This window comes from Pezoporus wallicus, unplaced genomic scaffold (genome assembly GCF_028554395.1).
Source record: "Pezoporus wallicus isolate ANWC-B61680 ecotype Strahan unplaced genomic scaffold, APGP_CSIRO_Pwel_v1 contig_8108, whole genome shotgun sequence".
Classification (NCBI taxonomy): Eukaryota; Metazoa; Chordata; class Aves; order Psittaciformes; family Psittacidae; genus Pezoporus; species Pezoporus wallicus.
The window spans coordinates 3440024-3465865 of NW_026638088.1; the positions used below are offsets into that span (position 1 = coordinate 3440024).

Consider the following 25842-nt stretch of genomic DNA (forward strand, 5'->3'; position numbering starts at 1 on the left):
TGTGTGGTTATTTACAGGACAATGTTTTAATTAATGTATCTTCCTTCTTAAGAGGATAAGTACCTTTGTGCACAGGAGGGTGTCTCCTGCTTGTCATGCCTGAGATGCTTCATTCCCAGAAAGTAGGTCTTTAGGAAGTCTTGGAACTGAAATGGCCTGATGTGTGTGGGGTGGAAATGGGGCTATAGAAGAGTGTCAGCAAGAGGGTAGGGAAAGCATAATCGGTGTTTAGTTATCAGAAGTACTGAGCACCTGCAGCTTCCCTGCATCTCCAGCAGGAATTTATGGAATACCTGTTAGTTGTCAGAAGTGTCTAAAGACTAAAGGCATGAGTTTTGGGACAGATTTGGAAGCATTAGCTTTGGTGGGGTTGTAACTTTGCAGGCCTGTGTGGTCTGACTTGTGAATGACAGCTGAGATAGCTTTCTCGACAAAGATGATGTTGAACTAGATGGCAACATGTTGATCAAATAGATAGCTTATACTGAGTATTTGCAGATGAAAGAAAATCACAAAAATCAAACTCTGCACAAAAAAGAGTTTATAACCTCTTACTGAGGTGCATTTATGAGGAAACGCACAGCTGCCTGTGCAGCTTTTCCAGCAAAAAACCCGGAGATGATGCTTTTAAGGGAAGATAAAAAATTCTTCCCTAACCCATTCTTGATTCTTTTCCATTTCTGTCCAGTTTTAAAACCCATCATGCTCTGATGTGCTACAGCATTTCACGTCCTTGGGTGTCTCTAAAAGAAGGTAGGAAATGGTTTCCTTGAGTTGCCAGCTACTGGGACCTAGGCAGGGAGAGAAAGGGCAGAGCTGGAAGCTGCCCTATGTGCCTTGCTGCTGCAAGGAGTAGCATGGTGTGACCAACCATGGTCCCCTGATAATGCTGTACCTGCACATGGGGCATGGATACACGTGTGTGCTGGTGGAAGCATCCCCTTCTCTTTGCCTCGACCCTGGAGAATGGAAATGAATTTCACTGCTGGTTTTCATGAGAAGTTGACACGGGTCTCCAAAAAACCACGCGTATTGCCATTCATCAGTGCTATTGCTTCTGCTGCTGACACGTATGTTTGAGAGGAAAATCATAACATCTCCAGAATGCAGGAAATCATAGAATCCTAGAATTGGAAGGGAGCTTAAAGCTCCTCCAGCTCCAACCCCTGCCACGGGCAGGACATCTTCCACTAGAGCAGCTTGCTCCAAGCCCCTGTGTCCAACCTGGCCTTGAACACTGCCAGGGATGGGGCAGCCACAGCTTCTCTGGGCACCCTGGGCCAGCGCCTCAGCACCCTCCCAGGGAAGAGCTTCTGCCTAAGAGCTCATCTCAGTCTCCCCTCTGGCAGCTTAAAGCCATTCCCCTTGGCCTGTCCCTACAGGCCCTTGTCCAAAGCCCCTCTCCAGGTTTCTTGCTCCCCATTCAGGTGCTGGAGCTGCTTGAAGGTCTCCCCTTCAGGAGCCTTCTCTTCTCCAGACTGAAATCTATTCTTGTTCTTTATTTAACAGTGCTGATAAGAGCTTAGGGAATGCATTTATCTAAATTTGTGAAAGGAGATGGAATGGAGAAATATTTGTTGGTAAAACATACTTCTTGGCAGTGTTGTGTTACAAACATTAATAGAGCTGTTTGACTAAGTGAGTTTACAAACCTATATTTGAAAATCATTTACTCCCTGCCTGCAATATCGCCTTCAGAAGTCCTCTGCTTTTCCCCTTTTTTAAACAGATGGTTAAATATTTGCTAATGCAGTTTCAGTTTTATCGCTGCTCTTTCTGTGTTTATCTTTCCTCTCTGGAGCAGTTAAGTGGGAGATAACGGGAATCCCATTCAGTCCCTTCAGTTGCCGCAATATCTGAAGAGCTGCACTTCCAAAGGAGAAGTGGGTGGGCTGCACTAGGTGAAATTTAAGATGTATTTGCTGTTCTTGCAGAGTATCAGGCTACAGTAATGCATGTGGGTCGCTAGAAAATGTGTGTGTAAGTGCTGGTCTTGGCATGACCTTCTTCTGTCCATAAACTGCAGCAGGTATGTAGGAAATTGCTCTCTTGGACTGTTGCTTTTACATCGTAAATGTGTCCAAATTCCTCATGAAATAGTGGGGTTTGGAACAGTTTGTGTTACTGGGTTGCAGCCCTCCTTCCAATAATACACTTTCTTTATGTCTAAGTATACTTGGACTGTTTCAAGCAGTAGTTGAAATAATTGGAGCAACTTCTATGCCTTGCCAGAAGAAACCGGTGAGCTGAATCACCAGTGGCTTTTTGATTGTTGAATCTATGCCTAAAAGCATTGCTTTCCCGCATTCTGTTTAGATGCAGTGGGAATATTTCAGTGTTTATGTAAAATAGGAGTGGAAGTCTTGGATTTCAAAGGAAATCCTGAATTTCCAATGAACTTACGTAATTTCATTTGCATATTAAATCAGCTTTAAATTTGTATGGACGGAAAGGGAGTGAAAGGAATGAACGTTAAAACGACGAGAGCCCCTCAGTAGCTGCTCAAGTGTCATTTTTATATGCAACTCCTTCATTTTTCCCCCTAACTAAAACTGTGCAAAAGAGGTTGATTTACACTGTAAATTCAGGCCGAACAAAATCCAATTGGAGCTCACTTGAGCCCTGTTTTGATGTCAGATTCAAAGCTTCTGCAAATGTATTTTATCTTCTACGCTCGCTGATCTCCTGCTTGTAAATCCCGTTGAAGGAGAATAAAAATGAGTGCAGCCTGATGGGAATTTAATGTCTGAAGTTCAAAGCAGTTTGCACATCAGAGCAAACGTCAATCAAATGAACATCTTGCGAGCTAGGCAGGGAGCGCGTTTCTCCATGGGGAAGAGATCAAAGTGGGAGTCGCAGCTCTGTTTGCTCCCTCGGGATGCAGTTTCGATCGGTTCTTCATTAAAGTGAATCCAGAAGGAAGGGCGTTTTAGAGAGAGGCAGGGAAATGGGGATGGGGCGAGGGGGCCTGTCTTGACACTGAATTTCAGCCAATGTTGGTTTTTTCCTCCCATTTAAGTAAGTACCAAACCTAATTAATATCAAAATACGGGGTTTGGTGTGATTTTGTGGTCAGGATTCTGGAGGACTTCCTAAGGGTTGGCTGTGGTGTTACCACGTAAAACATTTTGGGCCTAATCCCCGTGGAGATCTCAGTCAGCCACTGCTGTTATCATCTGCCTCATAGTCTTGCTGCTGGCAAAAGTGGGAGCTCTAGTAAAAAATCCGTCTCCTTTGTGCAGAGGAAGGATGGTGATCAATGGTTGTCTGCTAAATCTTTATATATTGAAGTTTTGGGCTTTTTAACCTCTTCCAACGAAAGCCATGGGGAGATCTGTGTGGGTAAAACTTGTGTGGAAAGCAGGCAAGGTATAAATACATCATAGGGAAGGTAAAACCAGTAGTCACAGCCAGGGATGTGAGCGTTGACTGGTAACGCCGCATGGCACTGTTGAGACTTTAGTTCCAGGTGTTTTAATGGTGAAGATTGCCAAACAGGTTAATAGCACATTGTTAACTGGAACAACTCGGGGGCACCCAAAAGAAGCACATGGAAAATTCTACAGTGTGATTAAAAGGATGCAAATATTGCAATGTTAGTTTGCCACAGTGCTGCCTTTGCCCAGTTTCTGGTCTTGGTTTTCTGAGGACATACAGTTGCAATGGGAGCTGGTCTCTTCCCAAAGTCCTTGTGCCATGGAACCAGTCACACTTTAAAAATACACCCCACTGCAAGGTGTAAAAGTCAGCTTTAAGCAAACTGCGCCCAAAAAGAGATTCGATGTGGAGGTCCCCCCTAGCTCAGCCTGGAGCAGTCCTTGCTCTAGGCTGACAGGTCTGTCTGAGGGATGTTCTTTAATCTATGGGGTTTAGAAGAATTCTTCTGCATATTTTATTTAGATCATTTTCCCTTTCACTGTATTCTCCCTTTGCTACTTGTGTGCTATAGGAAGAGAAAGGAAGGCTGGGCTGGGCTGCTGTAATTTTTTGCTTTCCTTCTCCAGCTCTGCTGCAAATTATTTGGGCATCAATGTCTTCATTTACCTGCTGGGTAATGTAATATTTGCTTAGGGAGAAAGACTGGCGGACTTCGTGGAGTTTTGTATTAAAATACTTTGATATGCTCCAGTAAAACCTGCATTGTAAACAGGGAGTTTATAGCTGGAACACAGATGCCCTTGGCCTGTGGCAATCAGTTTGGGACTGCACGAGTGCCCGTAGTGGGGTAGTTGAGGGTGTCAGCTTTATTTTTGCCTTTCTAGAAGGCATGCCAGAGTTGGACCTGGTATTCATCTGCTTGAAACCCCAGGTTAGTATCGGTCATGGCTGAGAGACCTGAAATTCCATTTGGCAGCTTAGGAAGAAGTGGTGTAGCAATGCACTCATCGTTTTAAATCAAGATACATACAACTCCTCTGCCAGGTAAGGGAAAGCAAGTAGTTTTGGCGGTGTGGGAACTGCATGTCAGGATGTGCATGTCACTGACTGAGTGTGAGCAGCAACTCTTGGCACAAGATAAAATCAAAGGAGAGGAAGATTCCAGATGATTTTGAATTAAATCTCATCATTTACTGCCTGTGTTCTGAGACACGAATAACGTTAGTGGCTAGCAAGGTATGTTGTTGGCATCACTAATAGATTTGGATGGGAGTACTGGGATGGTTAGCTAACATCCTGAAAAGTCATTATTTTTCCCGAAGAGTTAGTTCTTTAGCATTGCTTGGAATCTTTCTTTAGCATGGAGATGTTTAATTTGCAGACTATAGCTCTTCTCCATCTGGTTTCGCCCAAGGATAAACATGGTTTTGGTGAAACCCATCCTTTATCAATCAGTCTTAGTCTGGAGATTCCTTAGCCAACAAAAACTCAACAACATTTTTGCTTGCTTGGTAGGAGCTGTAAGTTTTTGAAGTGGTTGCATTTTAATGGGGACAGGAAAAGCCATAGCCTTGATCCGAGAACTGTGTGCAAGTGAAAAGTTAAGGCTTTTCCTCAATGGAGACAACTTCGGGGAGGTCTCAGAGAGCAGGTTGCCAATGATTTCATTAAGCAACTCCTGACAGACTGGATGAGCCCACAACACCAGGGTTTGGCTGCTTTTGGTGTCTGACACAGCATCCCTTCCTCATCATACAACCTGATGGTGGTAGAGTCTGATCAAGAGGACGGGAGACCTTTATAGCTGTCTGTCCACCCATTTTCTCCCTTTTCCTTGCCATGAAGAGTGATGATAATGCACAGGGTGCCCAGAGAAGCTGTGGCTGCCCCATCCCTGGCAGTGCTCAAGGCCAGGTTGGACACAGGGGCTTGGAGCAAGCTGCTCTAGTGGAAGGTGTCCCTGCCCGTGGCAGGGGGTTGGAATTGGATGAGCTTTAAGGTCCCTTCTAAACCATTCGATGACTCTATGAAATGACTTGCATCCTTAAAGGGCATATTCCTAAACCTGTGAGCAGGCTGTGCTGTGTTCTTCACTTTATAGTAGAAGTTAAACCTCTGCTTTCAGCAGAATTAACATCAGCCCAACCTAGAATATGGTTATATTGGCAGGAATCATGAACAAAAGGTGAACTTGTGGCCTATGGATGTGCCAGCAGTGCTGCTCACTGTGAACTCCAGTGTTCCTCTCAGGAGCATGCGTGGTACCAGAATGCTAGTATTTCTGGAAGTGGGTGCAGTCACTTACAGAGGTGGTGATCTTAAGCCTACTTAACAAAGAGGTTTTCCTACATCCCATGTGAGGGGACCCCATGAACCGAGAGATGGAGGCCCTCGGCAAGTCCTGCATCTGGGCTGGGGCTGCTGCAGCTATGTCCCTATAGAAGGAAATTGTTTTGTATTTGGCTTAGGAAAATAAACTGGATTAGGAGCACTTCAGTTTGCTTAAAAAGGCTTGTTTCCTGTGGTCATAACTTGAAATTTCCCTGTGTAACCCGTTCCATCTGTCTGTGGTTTTTGTTTCTGCTAATTGTTGTTATAAGGGGATGATTTAGAAGTGCTTTGTTTTATTGTCCGCTCATGTCTACAAACCCCAGCCCTTACAGCAAGCACTCTGTATGGAAGAAACCAAACCAGTCAGTGTTTTTCCATCCTTATTGGGCACCATATTTGTTGCAGTGATTGCAGTTTACTGGTTTCTGTTTCTTAATCAAAATCTTCATCCAAAGGAACGGTTCTTGTTTTTCATATGCTTTTGCTTGCAATATTTTGGGGCTTCACTATGTGATAGCCTATATATGTGGGTGAGGGTCAACTTAGATCAGCTCTTAGGCAGAAGCTCTCCCCTGTGAGGGTGCTGAGGCACTGGCACAGGGTGCCCAGAGAAGCTGTGGCTGCCCCATCCCTGGCAGTGCTCAAGGCCAGGTTGGACACAGGGGCTTGGAGCAAGCTGCTCTAGTGGAAGGTGTCCCTGCCCGTGGCAGGGGTTGGAGCTGGAGGAGCTTTAAGCTCCCTTCTAACCCAAACCAGTCTGGGATTCTATGAAATAAAGAACCTTAGGCACAAATATAATGTACATGGAGCAAAATAGCATTGGAATGGCACTGGGTGAGTGGCACATTAAGCTTGTGATGGATGTGCTGTCATTTTGAAGTAATTTTGTCGATATCTTTTGATGCAGCTGGGTTTTTTTTTTGTGTAATTTATTGTTTTAGTGCTGACAGTATTAAACAAACCCGTACTCCTCTCAGTTTCTTTCCAACAGTCATTTCCTATCAGCTTTCATGCCAGAAAGGTTCCTCATCCAGAATGGGATGTTATGCAGACCTCGCTTGTGGTTTGTTGTCATTGCTGAGGAGTAGGTTGATAGCAGAAAGTTTCTTTGATAGGAAGTAAGTAGTTTTTCTAAGTACTAGAATACTCATGCCAGAAGTCAAATATCAAAATGTTCAAGGTCAGAAAAATATTAACAATTAAAATTGGCCTAAATAATACAAAACTGCATTTGAGTCCTTGAAAGCTTCAGAAGTGTTTCCAGTTATTTATAACTCTTTAAACCTCTTTTTATTTCTGTTCTGCTAAGGCATTGGTTTAATTATATTTTATTGTCAGCAGAACCATTGTGCTGTAATAATTTTTTCATTGGAGTTATGAAAGTATTTGAATTATTTAACCAAACCAAAATGTAACAACACTTCAGGCTGTCAAGTTCTTTCTGCTGTTTGGAATGTAAACCCTCAAGTTTTGGGCTAGAAAACAGGTTAAAAATTGCTCTGTTAGATCTTTGTTGTAAAGACACAAAGAGGAAATCCTCTTCATGCAAGACACTGGGAATACAGCTTTTAAAAGTGGAAGATGAAATGATGGTGCTTGTGAGAGGGTCTCTATCAAGCAGTTTGGTTCAACAGCAGGAGGAAACACTCCTTCATGGCAGGCCTGGGTGCTGTGCACATTTCCCAAGCTGGAACCTAAATCCAGATGAAAGACCACCACTCCCTTATGATCCTGGCTTTCAGAGAATATGGTGGAGGAAAATGCAACATTACCATTGTATAGAGCAAATACAGCCAAGATGAGCTTATCCCCCATAGTTTTGGTCTTCACAGTTTTTCCTGGACCCTTTAAATATATATAATGTTGGAGTTTCCAAAGTCACTGTTTGTCATTGAAGTTCCAGATGATGCATTTCTATCTGTAGGTTGACTAGATAATGTTAGATTGCTAATCCTGGCATTGTCATTTCAGATTTGATGGGAATTTTAACACCAACGTTTCTCGAACTATCAGCTGTGATAGACTGTCTACCACTGTCAACAGCAGGGCCTTCAATCCTGGACGTGACTTAAATTCTGGTAAGTTGTAGAGCTCTGCTTTTTTCCTCTGGTGTAGGGGTCTTTTTTTCCAGCACACTTGAACATTTCCTTGGCATAGGGAATTAGCATTGGTTGCCATGGCAACAAGCTTTTCTTTCTCCTTCAAACTGTCACACTGCTCTTAATTTGAGATTTCATGATGGAAAGATGATACCTAAAGTACTGCCCTTAGTCTAAGTACTTTATGAAAATGTCACGAAGATTTTATTCCAGCCTACCATGGATAATTTTGTTGTGGTTTATGCACTTTTTATTTCTTCTCCTTTCTTTTATTCCAAGGCGCTTTCTTTCCTCGGCCTGTCTGCTTTGGCAACTGTAGTGTCAGCTGCTGAAGGGGCTGTGCAGAGAAGTTGCTCTGATCTTCTTAGCTCAGTTCAGCTAATGTGAGGCTGTGTTTGCAGCGATATGCAAAAGCTACAAAATATAAGGACATCCTGAAATACTTCCTTTGTTTGTCTTGTCAGGGCATTTCCATCTTGACACTCAGTGCATTTGCATAACACGCTTAAAGAGCTAGAAATATGGAGCAAAATACATGACTTGTCCCTGAAGAACTCAGCTTTTGGTCCTCCGGTGCAGCCAGGTTTTGTTTTTGTTTGAATTAATACATGGATTGAGAATTTAGATTCATGGAATGGTTTGGGTTGAAGGGACCTTAAAACTCACCCAGTTCCAGCCCCTGCCATGGGCAGGGACACCTTCCACTGGAGCAGCTTGCTCAATTATTTTAATTATTGCTTTAATTTTGGTGCATCTTTTGGAATAGAATCCTGATTTATTGTTTTGAACATACCCAATGAAGGGGCAGAGCTGCCATTCCACCTGCACCCTGCACACAGCATTTGCGTACCTTGCAACAGATAAGATGGAAGAAGCCCAGGTTCCTCTCAAGCCTCCCTTTCTGTGTCCCTTCTTGCAGCTTTGCTTTCTGGATATTTATGAAATCTAAAAAATTACAAACAAAAAGCAAAATGAACAGTCCCTGGAGGTTCCTTTCCATCCCATCCACTGTATACCACATCTTGAATGCAGGTGCTGGCCAGACAAGCTGACTTCCTGACATACACCTCATCGCTATAACTTGTGTAGTTTTTCCATCCTAAAGCTAGGCAGACTTTGTTCACTTCCTCGGGTTTGCTGGGCTTTGTTTTACTCATAAGCTACATTTCTATTAAAAAACCTCAAGAAAACAACTTCTTTTTGTTAAAATAATGCTTAAAATCACATCCAGCTGTTGTTTAATCAGAATAATTTTTGAAAGCAAGTTTTCAGACACTGACAAAAGCAAAGCATTGAATGAATCAATGGGTTTTATTTCATTAAAACTCACTATATTTCTTCTGCAGAAGATGGATGTAAAAAAGGATTACAGAAATAATCTTTCTTGAGTGGTGGGAAACAAATAAACTGCAGCTTCCTTTAAACATTTCGTACATTTCTGGTTTGAATTCTCACAGAAGCATGTTCAAGCTTCGTGTTGTCCTGGCTCCACAGTGAGACTTGAGTCGCCTCCTCTTCCCTTGCCTCTGGCTGGAAAGCTTCCTGATGAAAGGAGTGTCTTCAGCAAATGGCATTGGCAGAACAGAGCAGCAGAGAACAGGGAATTGGACTGATAGTAGCAACAGGGAAGTGCTTCAGGATATATTGACAGCAGAGTCTCCTTCAGCTTTCCTGTTAGCAGCTCTCAGAAACACAGCCTTTGGGGGAGGTTTTTTGTTAGCGAGGAAACGCCTGTAACAGAGAAAGGCAATAGAAGGAGTGGATTGTTGCAGAAAAATGAGATGGAAGCAGGTTTATTTGAGAAACAAAAGTTGATACTTGTTACTCATCTAGTGAAATGAGTTTTCTACAGCGAATAACATTACTCCTGGAGGTGCTGGGTGAGAAGCTCCCCATGACCCCGCTTCAGCATGTGCTTGAGCCCAGAACCCCCCTGTGTGCTGGGCTGCACCCCCAGAGCGTGAGCAGCAGCTCAGGGAGGGGATCCTGCCCCTCTGCTGTGCTCTGGGGAGACCCCCCCTGCAGCCCTGATCCAGCTCTGGGGCAGCAGCACAAGAGGGACGTGGAGCTGTTGGAGCGAGGCCAGAGGAGGCCATGGAGATGCTGCAAGGGCTGGAGCAGCTCTGCTCTGGAGCCAGGCTGAGAGAGCTGGGCTGGGGCAGCCTGGAGAAGAGAAGGCTCCTGAAGGGGAGACCTGAGAGCAGCTCCAGTGCCTGAAGGGGCTGCAGGAAAGCTGGAGAGGGGCTTGGGACAAGGGCCTGTAGGGACAGGCCAAGGGGAATGGCTTTAAGCTGCCAGAGGGGAGATTGAGATGAGCTCTTAGGCAGAAGCTCTTCCCTGTGAGGGTGCTGAGACTGTTCTATGATTCCTTTCATCCTTGTGTGAAGGTGCTTGAAAGTCTGCAAGATGACAGTTCCGTGGTCCTCAGCTGAGAGCATCTAAGCTACGTGATCTTCACCACTCCAGCTGCAGAAACAGGAGACTGGTGTGGCTTCAGGGAAAGGCTGCTGCAGGAAGGGTTGAGCAGAGTAACACTGGTGTGGAGCTGGCCATTGCCCATGTCCAAAGCAGTGTCCCTGTATCACTGCAGGAGTGTTTGGGTTTTGGAATAAACTGGGCAGGGGCAGGAGGCTGGGTGTTTGTGTTGTGGGTGGAGGTATTGCGTTGGTGGTATCTGTAGTGGTTGCTTATGTAGTCATGGGCCATGACCTGTTGTGCCAGAACAGCAGTCTATACCCAAAGGAATTCGTGGGCTGAGACAATAGTTGGCTTGAGACAGATTGATCTGTTTATAGATTGAGGAGCAGTTTTGGTTAGAAGGACAGTGCTGTCAGTGCAGCAGCATCCTTACAGCCCTGAAGATGGCTGTCAGGTTAGAAATGGTTTTAAAGAGCACTTAATGTCGTCTGTCTCTCCAAAATCTTTATGTTTCTTAGTTCTGCAGTGACCTGGTTTTGTGAATCACTCTCCTACAAGGATACACGTGGGACAGAGCACTCTCTCTGCACAGAACCTGTTTCTCAATGAATTCACATGTGTGTATTCATTGCTCTTAACTAAAACCTCCTCTGAAAGAGGATAAAGACCAAAGAATAAAAAATTTCCTCAAGTCTCATATATTTATTACTTCTCTTGTAAGTGCCCTCACATAGACCTAGTGAGAAATACCTGTTGCACGTTGGATTCACACTCTACCTCAGCCTGTATTTTCTGCTTTAAAAAGCCTGAGAGTTCTTGGTAAATCTGAGTATTCTGATGGTGTTTTTTCTCTCCTGCCTTGCTTTCCTTGTTTAGACTTAGAGGCAGGATGGGAAGCCAGAGTTTCCCAAAAATCGTGTTATGCTGTCTTTCGCATTGAATGCAGAGTGCTGGGGAGGACCCAACAGAGGTTTTGAAAGACCTCTGCTCCTCCAGCCCAGAAACAGGAGCTCCCTTGGTTTTTCCAGTTTCAAAAAACAGCCTGGACTGTCCATAGAATCCCAGAATCCCAGACTGCTTCAGTTGGAAGGGACCTTAAAGCTCCTCCAGTTCCAACCCCTGCCACGGGCAGGGACACCTTCCACTAGAGCAGCTTGCTCCAAGCCCCTGTGTCCAACCTGGCCTTGAGCACTGCCAGGGATGGGGCAGCAGCATCTTCCCTGTGCACAGATTGTCTTTCCAGATGAGTTGATCATTTCATTCTTGCTGTTAAGAAAACCCCTAATTCCCATGAGTATCTCTTTTCCCACATGAGTTTTGCAGTTTACATAGTCCGGCCTATAAAAAGCTCTCAGCAAAACACAAATTTAAACTCTGCTCAGTTTGCCCTCGATCTCAATCCTTTCAGTGTTACTCTTGGCCCAGAGTAAGAAAGTGGGATCAGAGTGGGGAGCTTGGAGGTGTTGGAAGGGAATGGAATTCACACCGCAGACTCCAGCCAAGCCACAGGAGCAGGGCTGGGGAGAGCCCTCGGTGTAGACACCAACCTCAGCTTCTGGGCTGAACAATGTGTTAGGAAGAGTTACACTTACCCTTGAAACTCATGAAAGCTCATGAAACTTTCCATAATAAAGAGTTTGAGGGGGTTCTTTGCAGTTTTCTAATGGATTTTTTATAACATAAAAAGACAATAAACATTAACCTCGGGGAAGGGAGGAAGAAGAAAGAAATAGATGCATATGTCTCTTCTCTCAACCCTTAAAAAGTGATGCTTTGCCACTTTCTTTTCTTGATATCAGGTGACTTTTTAATGTCTTAAAAAGGGTTTGTTTCATCTTGGCTTGAGTTTTCCATTTGGATTCCTTTTAGCCATTACTACAAACTAGTTAAGGAGAGTCTTTACTGTTCAGATGGAATCACAGGCTTTGGTTAGTTAGACTAAGAGATCTGTCCTCACTGGGATGAATAGTCCTTTATTTATTAGATGACAAAATCTTACCTAGAGCCAGTGCATTATGTTATCAGATTCCTTCAGGTTTTTTTTTCCTTTTAAATAAATAAGGGACCAGTAAATCTTTCTCCTTCTCATCCTTCAAAGCACTGAAATGCCTGTTTCAAGCCACGCAGCTTTAGCAGATGCCCTTCTTCAGGGATATGCAGAGATTCTACCAAGTTGCTCAATAAATTCTCTCTGTGCCTTATTTGAGGTGTTGATCACTTAAAATGTGGAGTGCTTTGGTCATGTTCCTTATAGTGCTGTATTTTATACTGCTAGTTTGAGTGTGTTACTAGAGTTGGGAGGTATTTGAGCAAAGGAGTTAATGCCTCCCTTCCAAATCCTTTTAATCAAGAAAGCTGGGCTCATTCCTTAAATTGAAAGGGTGTTTTTCTTCTTTCCCCTTCAGAGTCAAAAGAAGTCCCAGGGAGGGAGCTGGGCTCCATCCTGGCTCGTGCCATCAGCAGAATTTTAATTGGGTTTGAGCTACAAACCCTTTTATTCCTGGTGAAAATGCACGAGCCAGTTTGATTCAGGAAAGCCTGGACCGCATTTGGAGGTCTGGAGAGGTAGGGAATGTATTTACTTGTAGAATGAACACATTTGCTTTCTGCAAGTATCTCCATGATGGTTGTCTTTAACGGAGGTACTTTTCAGAGAAGAGCTGCAGTATGTGTATGGCACAGGAAATGACACTTCTCCTTTTTTGCAGGCTCAGACATGGGGTCTGCAGCTCCATAAATGTAATGCTAAAGGAGAGAACTGTAAGAAACACTTTTATAATGAGCAATTATGTTCAGTAGTTCCCTTTTTTATTCCCACTGACTGTGCTGTTCTTTGAAGATCAATTAGTTAATGATTTGAATATGCTTTGAAGATGGAAAGTGGTATCTAGAAGTGCTAAGTGTTATCATATCGCATTCCCTTTGAAGTTTATAAACTCTATCACATAGGGCTTTCTTTCTAAAAGTCCTTTTTGCCTTGTGAGATATTTATAATTAGAGAGAATGATCATGTCAGATGTTCTCATGTTAATACTTTCCAACTTCAGTCTGCAGCAGAATCTGGGGTCAGATGGTGCTGCATTGTAAGAGGGGACAGGGGTTTCGGAGTGACTTGGAAACAGCTCATGGGCAGCTCCCATTTGGCCATTTATATCCCCAGTTTGTGTCAGGAATTAAGGGATTCCACTAAGATGTATGAGTTTATAGGACTTGGGCTCCTGGCTTCCTCCAAGTAGTGTGATATCAAGGCTGGGTCTTTATTTAGTGGTGATGCTCATTTAGAAATGCAAAAGCATTGCACATACTCAGTAATACAAAATACTTTGCCATTTGTATTAGAACAGGGAGATGGGAACCACCTTGTACTGGCAAAATCACTGAACCTGATCATTCCTTTTGGGGTTAAAATGTGAATCACAGGTCAAGTATATGAGGCCTACAAGAAACATGGAGAGGGGCTTTGGACAAGGGCCTGCAGGGACAGGACAAGAGGAATGGCTTTAAGCTGCCAGAGGGGAGACTGAGATGAGCTCTTAGGCAGAAGCTCTTCCCTGTGAGGGTGCTGAGGCGCTGGCACAGGGTGCCCAGAGAAGCTGTGGCTGCCCCATCCCTGGCAGTGCTCAAGGCCAGGTTGGACACAGGGGCTTGGAGCAAGCTGCTCTAGTGGAAGGGGTCCCTGCCTGTGGCAGGGGTTGGAGCTGGATGAGCTTTGAGGTCCCTTCCAACTCAAATCACTCTGTGATTCCATGATTCTATCTGGATACTGAAGGTGAGGGCCAGTGAGATGCCCTGCAAACATTTCTGCTGGTGCTGCCAAGGGTGTAATTGACAGACTTAGCCCTTAGCTATATGCGAGGCAGGCAACTCATCTTGCAGTAGGGTTTTTGGGGGGTCTTTTCCAGAGGCTGGCTTTGCTGGAAGGAGGAGGTGGGAATCAAACACAGACAAGCGACTGAGGGAGTGGAAAGTCTGGGCTAAGTGAGGTGAGGCTAAAAAAAAAGCATCTGCTGGGTGTCCTGGCAGGAAATATCTGCAGGACATTCTTACAGCTTTAGTGATGGAAAATAAGAGTGCGCTTAGAGAAGAAGTATGTATTTCTTAGCCATGGCTTATCTGCTGGGAGGTTGTCTACTGTGCTCATAGGAAAGGGAAAAAAGGGAAGGGAAAAGCCAAGAGTTCTGATAAAACTGGTAGTCTCTGGGGAGGGCGTTAATGAACTAACACACTGGCTGAAGGCAAACATGAGCAGAACTCTTTAAGAAGGAGGAACAGCAGAGAGAGGCGCCGAGGCTGTAAGGAGGGAGTTTGAAGTTCAAAACCTGTTGTTTTATGGGGAAAACGAGCACTTCTAAAATCCAGATAGTCTCCTGGGAAAATAAGTACAAACTGTGTCCTTGTGGGAATGAGAAGTTTATCTTTAATTTCACCAACAGCATTAAAACAAAGGAGTTTAGTTAAAAGTTGTGGGGGTTTAATCATTACTATATTAAACTGGACAAGTTTTTTCATCCAGGCTTTAACTGAATGTTCATGTGTCTGATTAGAAAATACATTTTTCAAGTTCTGTAACCAATAAAAAAAACCTTCAATAGCAGAAATTCAACCTCTTTATACAAAACAACTGCCACACTTCAACCCCAGCACTATGAAATCCTGGTGGCTACACATAAAAAGCAGGATTTAAATGTTTGTTAGAACCATAGAATAATAGTATCATAGAATGGTTTGAGTTGGAAAGGACCTTAGGATCGGTCATTCCAACGCCTCTGCCATGGGCAGGGACGCCTCACACTAGACCATGTCACCCAAGGCTCTGTGGCATTGCCTAACTGGCAGCGTCAAGCAGCAGAGATGTAAAGGCATCTACTGCCCACCAGAACCCCTTTGGCCGTGGGGTCTCTCTCAGCTGTGTCTCTAGACCTCCTGCATCAGCAAGGTATCAAAGGAGACATCCAAACCCAGACTGCTTTGTGTTGAAAGGGACCTTAAAACTCGTCCAGTCCCATCCCTGGCCATGGGCAGCGACACCTTCCACTAGAGCAGCTTGCTCCAAGCCCCATCTGATGTCTCAGTGTCTCCCTGAAAAGCCCAGTGTCCAGAAGAAGCACTCAGAGCCCATGCTGGACTGTCTGTCAGTGCTCCATGCCTGCACCTAAATGAATAATCAAAACACTTGAGTGATTTGCTCACTCACTTCATTGTGCCCATCGCATGATAGAGCTGTGCAGCTCTCCTGTGACATCTGGGCCAGGAATAACCTCCACATCCCGAGTGCTTTGCGTTAGCTTTTGCCAGTTATTGGTGTTGTAGTAGAATGGATAATGCTGTTTGTCACACACTGCTGAAACACAGTGTTTAAAAAAGCATTTGTAAATAGTTATGATTTTCCTTTTTTGATTGTTTCCAAGATCTTGATACTGTTAAAGGATTTTTTCCCCCCCACATTTCTCTTTCCAGCTCAAAATGTTATCAGATGCTTTCCTGGATTCCCACAGCTGTAGCTGTGCCATGTGCTCCCATGCAGGAGAGCTTGCTTGGGCTGTGAGCACCAGTGCTGCACATTCTCCAAAGGCTCAGGCTGCCAAACCCTCAGTGAGTTCAGAAATCAATCTGGGTTTTCCCAAGCAGATTTCGGAAAGGAAAAGTGGATGGATGGGTGCTTGGGAGGGAGGAATTTCTGGCAGTCCTGGCTATAAAAGCTGGAAACTCTGGGTTAGTTTTGGTTTGGTTTTAATTAAAACTAATTTTTGATGGTGTTTTCCATGATACCTAAATTTGGCCATGTTCAAACGTGAGATTTTTGTGCCCCTGCTACACAGAAACCATTGTCTATGACCAGAGAAACCTGCTCTTTGTCCAATCACAAATGGTGCTGCTGAACTGGTATCACATCAGCTGTGAAAACACAAGGAAGAGAGAAATTTAGGGGGAATTTGAGTGAAACAAACAGTAGTCACAAGCTGTGGCTGCCCCATCCCTGGCAGTGTTCAAGGCCAGGTTGGACACAGGGGCTTGGAGCAAGCTGCTCTAGTGAAAGGTGTCCATGCTCATGGCAGGGGTTGGAACTGGGTGAGCTTTAAGGTCCCTTCCAACCCAAACCATTCCATGGTTCTATGAAATTTGTTTGACATTTTCTTACAGATCATGTGTGCTTTCTTTGAAGGTGTCAAAGTTGATGAGACAAAAGGTTCTTGCTCCCAAGAGCATCTCCAAGCTGGTTTTACCTGTGCACAGGAAAGGGGGAGATACAAGCTTTGGCATCACTGTTGGAGTTGAATTGGTATTTTTGGGAGAAGGATGAGAAAGTGAGAGGTGTGAGCAGAGTGTGGTTCTGATTCCCAACTGAGTCATCAATGCACTGGGAAAACCTTCATCAACCATTTCAGTATCGTGTTCTTCTTTCTTCTTCAGTCCATTGAGGCACCAAGTTCTCCAAAGCCACAACTGTGCAAAGCTGCATCTTTGTACAGAGTCCAGCAGGGATCAACCAGGACTTCCAGTGGGACTTTGAGGCATTATGGAAATACAAAAAACTGTGGCAAAAAAGCAAGGGGAAAAACCCCAAGATAGAGGTTTCTGCAGGGTAATTATGCTGAACTGAATGTGGAGAAAACATCATGGCCACAGCCAGACAGGGAAACTTGAGTAAGTGCTAAACTGTTGAGGATGTTGAACTTAGACTATACTCCATGTGGATGTTTTGTTGTAAATGTCTGGCTGTGGTTTGAAATGTGCCCTGTGATGATTTCCAACCCAAATATTGGCATATTTGATAATGAATGAGATCCAGGAGATGAAACTCTGGCCTATTTTCAGGGTCAGTCCTAAGGGAAATGCCTGCAGTTAATGCTCAGCAAAAGGTGAAGTACTGTAAATCTGTGAATCAGAGTTCCCTTTGGTTCTGGCTACTTTTGTAATCAAACCTGAAAGGAGAAATGGCAAGGAAGTGCCCTTTACTTAATGCATTTTAGGCTGATATGATCCATCTTAGATAATGCTAAAGAATTCAAGTTTTATTTTCAGTTTGTTTCAAGCAGGCATGATGATTGGCCCCAAAATAGCATATAATCCTATTACTGCTATGATGGTGAGAGGGTTTGTGCTTCCCATGCTAATGTCTTTCTGTTCCCTCTCTCCTGGGAGCAATTTTCCTCTTGCTTTAAGAGCCTCAGCAAGCCTATGGCTGCCTTTAGTCACTGGCATGGCAAAGCTGGTGTTTGCATGGGATGAGTTCCGATCCCTTCATCTCGCCAGCTTGCAGGGAGAGCAGTCGAAGTGCATGCTCCAGTGGCAGTGAGGACACTTCATTTAAGGAAGTTCTTCCCTGTGAGGGTGCTGAGGCGCTGGCACAGGGTGCCCAGAGAAGCTGTGGCTGCCCCATCCCTGGCAGTGCTCAAGGCCAGGTTGGACACAGGGGCTTGGAGCAAGCTGCTCTAGTGGAAGGTGTCCCTGCCCGTGGCAGGGGTTGGAACTGGGTGAGCTTTAAGGTCCCTTCCAACCCAAACCAGTCTGGGATCCTGTGAGGCAGAAATCCCAATACCACCTCTGCCTCAGGTGATTCCAACTCCATCTTTGTCCTCACTTGGGCTCAGAATGCTTGGGATACCCACAGTATCTGTACACTCTGTGTTGGCTGGGTGTATTAAATATCTTTATAAGTTTTTAGTGCAGATGGTCTCGGCCCTGCTTTATTTTTGTTGTTGGTTTTGGTGGTATTTTGTGGTTTTACTAATGTAATCAGTTGTGTTCATATCACTAAGCTGTAGCTTTTAAATTGCTTTTATTGTTGGTGTTAAGAAGTCCTTAGGGATTCTAAGCACATTTTAAAGAGAATGAATGTAGCCTATGAATGACAGAAAGGTTTGAGACTGGTACCCTGCGGTTATGTTCTGAGCTCCATTCCCGCTTAACTGCAACACTTGGGAACACGTCATTTATCTTCTTTGTTCTTCACTTTTTGTCCATGCAATGACTAACTAATGATCACCTGCCACAGAGTCTGAGAGGCTTGGAGGGAAGTTGCAATATAGCTGCTGAGAACTGTCGCTATCACTCTCTCTGTATTTTATGATCTTGAAGTGGGAACTTGGTGGAGACGCTCATGGTGAGGATGGGTGGAACCAGCACAGAGCCACCACCCACCAGCTGGTACATGGAAAGTGTGGCTGTTGCGTAACTCTTTGAGGGAAGATGCTGTGTTTTCCCTGAAGAGTGGCTATTTCCCCTAACAAGACAGCCTTGAGGGGTCCCCAGCCTCGTTAAATTAATCATGGCACAGGGATAATGAGAAACGTGGAGAAATTCTGGAGTCCCAAGCGTGGGCGCTGTGCCTTTCTCCCCCTGCACTAATAGGAGAGCGCAAGGGACAAAGAGGAAAGAGTCTCCCTTTTATTAACCTTTTCAACTGTTTCTGTACAGTGAGGTTTTCCTTGACCCACATTTGCGTGTAAAACTCTCTGCTAAATGCTCATGTGGACATTTTATACAGATGTTAGAAGAGGGGAGGCTAACAGATTTGGTTACTGAGCTGTAAGCAGCAAACTTAGTGAATATTTTGGTGTTATTTCACCATAAAGAACACATGTTTATTATTTTTTTAATATTATGGGGGTTTTCTTTATGAAAACTGCATGGACAATATGTTTATCATTACATGTAATATCTGTATATGTGCATATTATATATAACTGCCTTAATCTCTTCCTTTCTTGCTCCTTCTTTGGCTTCCTGGGATCCAGTTATACTTCAGAGATTCAGGAACTGTCACCATATATTAAACAAAACATGTCAAATGCAGTTTTAAGTTTCCAAAAGACTTTAACTTTGTGAAGCTCTATCAGTCCTCATATAGAATTACTTGTATTTTGTGTTGGGACCCTGGTTATTCTTCTCCAAGCATATATGAGAGAGGCCTCTAATAAACATACCTCCAGTTTGACCTCCCTTTGTAACTCTACTTCATCTTTCATTTTCCTTCTCCAACCTCCAGTTCTTGCTGATAACCTGAAGTCTAACCCAGGAATTAAGTGGCAGTATTTCAGCTCAGAAGAAGGCATTTTCACTGTCTTCCCAGCCCACAAGTTCCGGTGCAAAGGCAGCTATGAACATCGCAGCAGGTAGGATTTGTCTCCTTACAATTCACTGTATTCCTTAAGCACTGATTTCTTTTCAGCGTTATGCTTTGCCAAGATGACAGCATCCATGAGTAACTTTTAGTGCAGTCCCTTGGGTTTTCTCAGGTTTGGTTTCTAAAGCACTAATATTCCCTTTTAAGAAACTTTGAAGTGAAATGAAGTTACATACAGGTTTCTCACTTCTCCCAAATGGAGAAGTTGCAAATAGCAGCAACCTGTAATTGTAGGTCAGCCCATAGGTGAAATTTAACTTATATTTGAGTCATACTTGACCCCTGTTAATAAAGTAGTGAACATGGTTTCTACTGGTTTGGCAGGTCCATTGCTTTGGGGAGAGGGGTAGAAGGATGAGAGACTGGAAAGGGCATTGGTTGGAGCTTTTTCCCAGTCTCCACCCCAGGTTCAGTTGGCACACCATGGATAGTAGGGAAGCAGCAACAGTGGAAACTTTCTAGTGAAAAAGCACAGTAGAAAAAAGGATCAAATGGTGACAGGGTTTTCCTGCACAAGGGAGTGTTTCTACTTGGTGGGCATGAAGCAAAGCAGTTGCAGGGTAGTCCTTTTTTCCCTGCCTTTTGCTGTCAGTACTGTGGGACTGATAAAAGACTCAAGGGTGGAATCGTCTAAGAAAGTGCAGTGGCTTTAGTATCTCTGGTCACACAACAGCAAATTGTACCAGCTAATCAATGTGTGTGGAGGAGGTATCAGCACATCAGGTACGTTTCCAAGTAGCTGAGTGCCCAGAGAGTAAGCAGCACTTTGATTAGCCATCAGTGTTGAGCAATCAGATGTTTACAGATGTTATCTTCTCTGTGTCATCAAAGCATGAAGTGTCTGGGCTTGATTAAGTTTTCTGTGGTCGCAGAAAGGTGCGGTCTGAAGACATGAGAACTGGAGGTACCCCAGTCTTGATCAGAGTTTTGACACTAAAACCATGGGTGATTTCATCCAAAGCATTTACTCTGGGTTACTGTTTCTCCATGGCTACATAAGGGATATCTTCTTGTTAATATCTACTTCAAAGGATAGTTGACGTGGATTAATTAGTTAATACTTAAGTGCTTTGAAGATCAAAGGACCTATATAAGTTCTAGGTACTAATACCAGTATAGAGCTGCAGGCTGTTTTACAATTAAGAACTTATTTGTGACAGTTGTTTATTGCTGTGCCTTGTCTAAAGTCTTCTGCATTTCCTTTACACTTAAAAAGATTTCTGTGGCTGCCTTTGATATAATAAAACTTAGATCCCCAAACTCACATTTGCCTCTTAACTAGTTTTTGGTCTGGACTAAAGAGGGAAGAGTCTCGTCGTCTTCTTAATCCTTCCTCCTCGCTGAGGCTCTTCCTAATTTGTTCCAGGTTGAAACCTTGGCACAAGAGCTTGTGAAATCTCTCACACATCTCTCACAATATTGAACTGGATCTGAGCACTGCTTTGCTGGAAGTACAGGGTTTGATGTTAGCACAGACAGACACATGGCAGCACTGAGAACCTTCACCAGACTTAACTCAGACAGGCCATGCAGTTTAAAACTGTGCAGACCTAAGGGATTGTGGAGCATGACCCATGTGAAATGCATTCCAGGGCTCCAAGAGAAAACTGTTTCTTGGCCAGAAGCCTTCCCTTCTTACCATAAACCCAACAGCCTATGCTAATGCAACCCTGCACACACAGGTTTTTACTTGTCCTGTAACCAGCAAATACCCACTATTGCACTTACTTTGCATGTGAGTAAGGTTCCCGGCACCCAACATCTACCATGAGGCTTGTCTTGCTTGCCAACTCTTAATCCAAAACTTGATGTGAGCTGATGCAAACAGTAATCCCAAACACTGCTGCTCCATCAGCAAAATTGCTTATTCCTGGCTTAAAGTGATTGCTGTGACAGGAAGAAGGATTCAACACCTGATTTGGGTTAAAATGTTAGAGATTGAAAGCAAAGGCCTTTTCTCTATGTTCAGATTCTCAATTGGTCTTTCCTACTGGAAGCTTTCCTAAAGGCAAAATTCCCTTCTATAACTGATGGATTGTCTCTTTGTGGGGTGTGTTTTTTCCTTTTTAATTCTTGACTTCTTTCACTTGTTTCGGTGGAAATGACAAGATGACTCATGATGGGGCTTTGGGTTTTGTTCCCCTTCAGGCCTGTCTATGTTTCCACCGTTCGACCTCAGTCCAAGCACATTGTTGTCATTGTGGACCATGGGGCTTCGGTCACGGAGACGCAGCTTCAGATTGCCAAAGATGCAGCTCAGGTTATCCTGAGCTCCATAGATGAACACGATAAGGTATGATTTCTCCAAGTATTGAGCAGATTTTCGTTGATCTCAACCATGCTCAGTGTTTTCAGTTCTCATCCAAAGCTGTGTTTTAAACTTGTGGTCCATGGACTCACAGGGATCTGTGGTCTGCTTCTAATGGGTGATGAAGACCTGAACTCGCTTTTGGAAGTCTGTGTTACAGCAGAAGAAACATCTGGGGATCCACAGGCTTTAAAAAAAGTGAAATCCACTGATCTAAGGCAAAATCTTGTTTCTGAGTAGTCTTCAGAGGCTCCTTCATCTTGGCAGAGACTTTAGGTGATGGTCAGCAGTGTGATACAGTGTGCAGTTAGGAGAACCATGCTCCAAGCCTCACGACTTCAGAAGTCTTAGATTGCTTTAAGCAACTCATTTTAGCTCTTTTTTTCCTTGTGAAAATGGAAATGATTTATTCTGCTGCTATATTATATTCTGCTGCTACACTATATTCTGTTGAAACATAATTAGTGTTTGGAAGATTCCCAGACAACTGTGATACCGGTAAGGTAAGGATAAAGCTAAGGACCAAGAGCCTGGATTTTGTTTCTTGCTCTGCCACAGACAATGAGGAAATCACTTAACCTCTAATTTTAAGTATGGATTACACCCAGGGGCCCATCTGGTGCTTCTGTAGAACCACAAACAGTCTTCCAGTTTGGTCTTTACTTTTAGTAATTCACTGCTAGTGGGACCTTGACCAGTGTTTCAGCTTGGTTTTCCCTTTTCTTTGAGTAGGAATTGAGTTTCAGTCAAATCAAATCAAAGAACAACTGTTTGTATCCTTTGCCTTAAGTCTTCTCAATAATAGCACAGGAAAAACCCTTCTAACTTCTGCACTACTGGAGTGTTTTGATACTGTAAAATAATACTTATAGTTTAGCAGAATTAATCGAACTGAAAGTGTCAGAAGTGTCTGTCTTAATAGAACTCTAATGAAGAAAAGACATTTAAGACATTTATTACTTGGTCAGTAGCTCAGTGGTTATGAAACCTGTTATACGGGTGTATAATTACAGCTTTGTTCTGACGCTGTCTTGCATCAGTCCTAATTCCTAATAAAGTATGCCACTCATTTAATAAGGCTGCTATGTTATGTGTATATTAATGCAAGTGTTACCACTACATGCCTTAACTCATTTATAGGCTGAAAATTGATGGTAGATTTGGCTTGCTTTGTCTGAGACGTTAAAGCAACGGAATGCTTTGCCTGTGAAAAGCTCTCAGAGCTTATTTCCTTATTTGATTTGGTTTTCTGTAGCACTCCACTTCTCTATAGGCACTCAAGGCTTTCCTGCAAATGCTCTCTGCTGATTTTGTTCCCAGTTATCTCTAGTTCACTCAGGCTTCTGCCCGGAACAGTGTATTAACTATTATGTACGAGCAGAGCGAAGCTGACTTCATCTGAGGAACAAAGCCTGAAGTCTCTTTTCCTTGAATACACCAGGAGTCTAATCCTTTTCAGATTTGATGGATTTATGCCTCCAGCATTTAGGTTTTTAACAATTGAATTTTAAACCCACGGAATCTCTTCAGTTGGCTTAGCATTGTGTTTTCTGTATCGGTGCATAAAGCACTCTAAATAGGAAGGTAATCCAATATAGTTTCTTCTCTTTCAAGATCTCCGTGTTAACCGTGGCAGACACAGTAAGAACCTGCTCGCTGGATCAGTGCTATAAGACCTTCCTGTCTCCTGCCACTAGCGAGACAAAAAGGAAGATGTCCACCTTCGTTAGCAGTATAAAGTCATCTGACAGCTCCACGCAGCATGCGGTGGGATTTCAAAAGGCTTTCCAGTTGATACGCAATACAAACAATGGCACAAAACTCCAAGGAAGTAAGTCTCTTGTTGGGCAATCCTCAGCATTTCTCAGGCTTCCAAATGTATTTTTATTTGGGATTTTCACTTGGGCAGAGGCCAAAGGAATGCAGTGTCTTGAATATTAAAAAGGAAGGGGGGTGGGAAGCACTTGCATGTATTAAGTAGCATTTACTTGACCTGGAATCTGCATGAGTGACTTGAATGTGGCCATTCTCTTTTAATTCATATCACTTGCTGCCCTATCTTTCCATTGAACTGTAATATAACACTAGAGGATTCTATTGCCCGATAGGTGATTTCTTTCCCGAAGGTGTGACTGGGTGTGGGGTCCTTTCAATGAAAATTGCAGTTCCTGCAGGTTCCTTAGTGCTAATATCTATATGGGTAATGTGCCTAACTGGAATCCTGCCTATGGAAGTGGGCCTTGATTCTCAGGGAAAAGGTTTTTTTTAAGAGTGCCAATTATGGGTCATATTTTATGGAACACGGGGTTGGCCTGGCTAAATTTTTCTTCGTCTAAGAATATCCTGCTGGATTTTGGTGCATATATTATGGGCTTTCTCCTTTCCCATTGCCAAGACTGGGGTTTTCTGTAATGAGGATGTGGTGAAAGATGTGGAAAAGATGGATGTGAAACTGAGTGGCACGTCTGCTTGCCAGGAAGCTGTGGAAGGCAAATTCTTGAACCTGTGCTCTGAGTGCTTGTTGAGCAACATGGCCAAAGCTGTGACAGGGTGGAGAAAGCAGATTGATCTCTATCAGTTTAGGCATTTTATGTAACAGATCCTATAGCTTGGTCCTCTGTCTGCTCCAATGAATGCAAATCCTTTAGTGTCCTGAAGGGCACCAGTGTTGTACGGAACGGAAGAAAGTGAAAAAGAAAAGTCCAGGAATGCTTTGGAAAGACTGAGAAAATGTGCTCCTACTTCATGTGGCTTTCCTTCAGTTTATAAAATGCTGGTTTTCATCGAATCCCAGAACCCCAGACTGGTTTGGGTTGAAGGGATCTTAGAGCTCCTCCAGTCCCAACTCCTGCCACAGGCAGCGACACCTTCCACTGGAGCAGCTTGCTCCAAGCCCCTGTGTCCAACCTGGCCTTGAACACTGCCAGGGATGGGGCAGCCACAGCTTCTCTGGGCACCCTGTGCCAGCGCCTCAGCACCCTCCCAGGGAAGAGCTTCTGCCTAAGAGCTCATCTCAGTCTCCCCTCTGGCAGCTTAAAGCCATTCCCCTTGGCCTGTCCCTACAGGCCCTTGTCCCAAGCCCCTCTCCAGCTTTCCTGGAGCCCCTTCAGGCACTGGAGCTGCTCTCAGGTCTCCCCTTAAGGAGCCTTCTCTTCTCCAGGCTGCCCCAGCCCAGCTCTCTCAGCCTGGCTCCAGAGCAGAGCTGTTCCAGCCCTCGCAGCATCTCCGTGGCCTCCTCTGGCCTCACTTGAGCAGGTCCGTATCTCTCAAGAAGTTACGTGCTGCAGCTAGGCATGATTCTGCAGTCTAAGAGGTTTGCTAGCAGGAGTAACACAAGATGGTCCTAAATCTGCATTGGAGGCCAGTCTAAACATGTCATTTATAATTCAGTAACAGATCATCCTGTGCTATCTGATACACTACCTTTCTGATAGCTAGAAAAGGCCCTTAAGTTTAGATTATACTGCATTTATCTATAGCATGTGTTTATATTGATATATATATCTGCATTGCAATTTTACACATGTGTATAGATATAAACACACACAGACACACACACACCCCCGCTCCCTATTTACCTACAGCTTTCAGGGAGTGCTGGTACTCAGTGGCAGTGTTTTCTTACACTTTGGGGTGAGGTCCTGCTCAGCAAGGCTGCAAAAGGCACCAGCACAAGGCAGGAAATTCAGACGTGGTGAACAGCACAGTTCTTCTGCCTCACACCAACAGTCCCCTTCTAACTTTTCCACCGTGCATTCAGGAGTGAGGCTGTATCTCAACAGCTTCCCCAACACACCCACACATTGTTCCCTGGGAACAGGATGTTGGAAAATTAACAGTGAAATGAGTGATTTTTTTTTTCTGGGTTTATTTTTCTTTATTTTTCTTTTTAAAGATGAAAAGATTATTTACAAAAAGTGAGGCACTTTATAAACATCCTCTTCTCGACCCTATTGTGTTTCACCCCATGAATTCTGGTATTTGCTTTGTACACATTAGGGCTTCCAAACCTTTCATTCTTAGAGAAATCCTAAATCCAAAGCATTTGCCTTTCCTTTTACTTTTTCATACTTGTGCCCCACCATAGCTGTTTGCTATGAAGCCTAGTAAACGTCTGTGATTTCACATTAATGAAAGTGTGCCAAAACCTCCTAATCCTAATACACAAACAGTGACAAACA

General features: G+C 43.9%; 1 protein-coding gene across 1 annotated transcript in view; it reads left to right on the top strand.

Moving 5' to 3' along the window:
- The window catches only part of CACHD1 (cache domain containing 1), a 92873-nt gene that overhangs the window by 51764 nt on the left and 15267 nt on the right, over positions 1 to 25842 (top strand). The window contains exons 4-7 of the mRNA XM_057409383.1: positions 7681 to 7787; positions 19216 to 19342; positions 21502 to 21646; positions 23276 to 23492. Coding sequence (XP_057265366.1) covers positions 7681 to 7787; positions 19216 to 19342; positions 21502 to 21646; positions 23276 to 23492 — 596 coding nt within the window. The remainder of the gene's footprint in view (positions 1 to 7680; positions 7788 to 19215; positions 19343 to 21501; positions 21647 to 23275; positions 23493 to 25842) is intronic.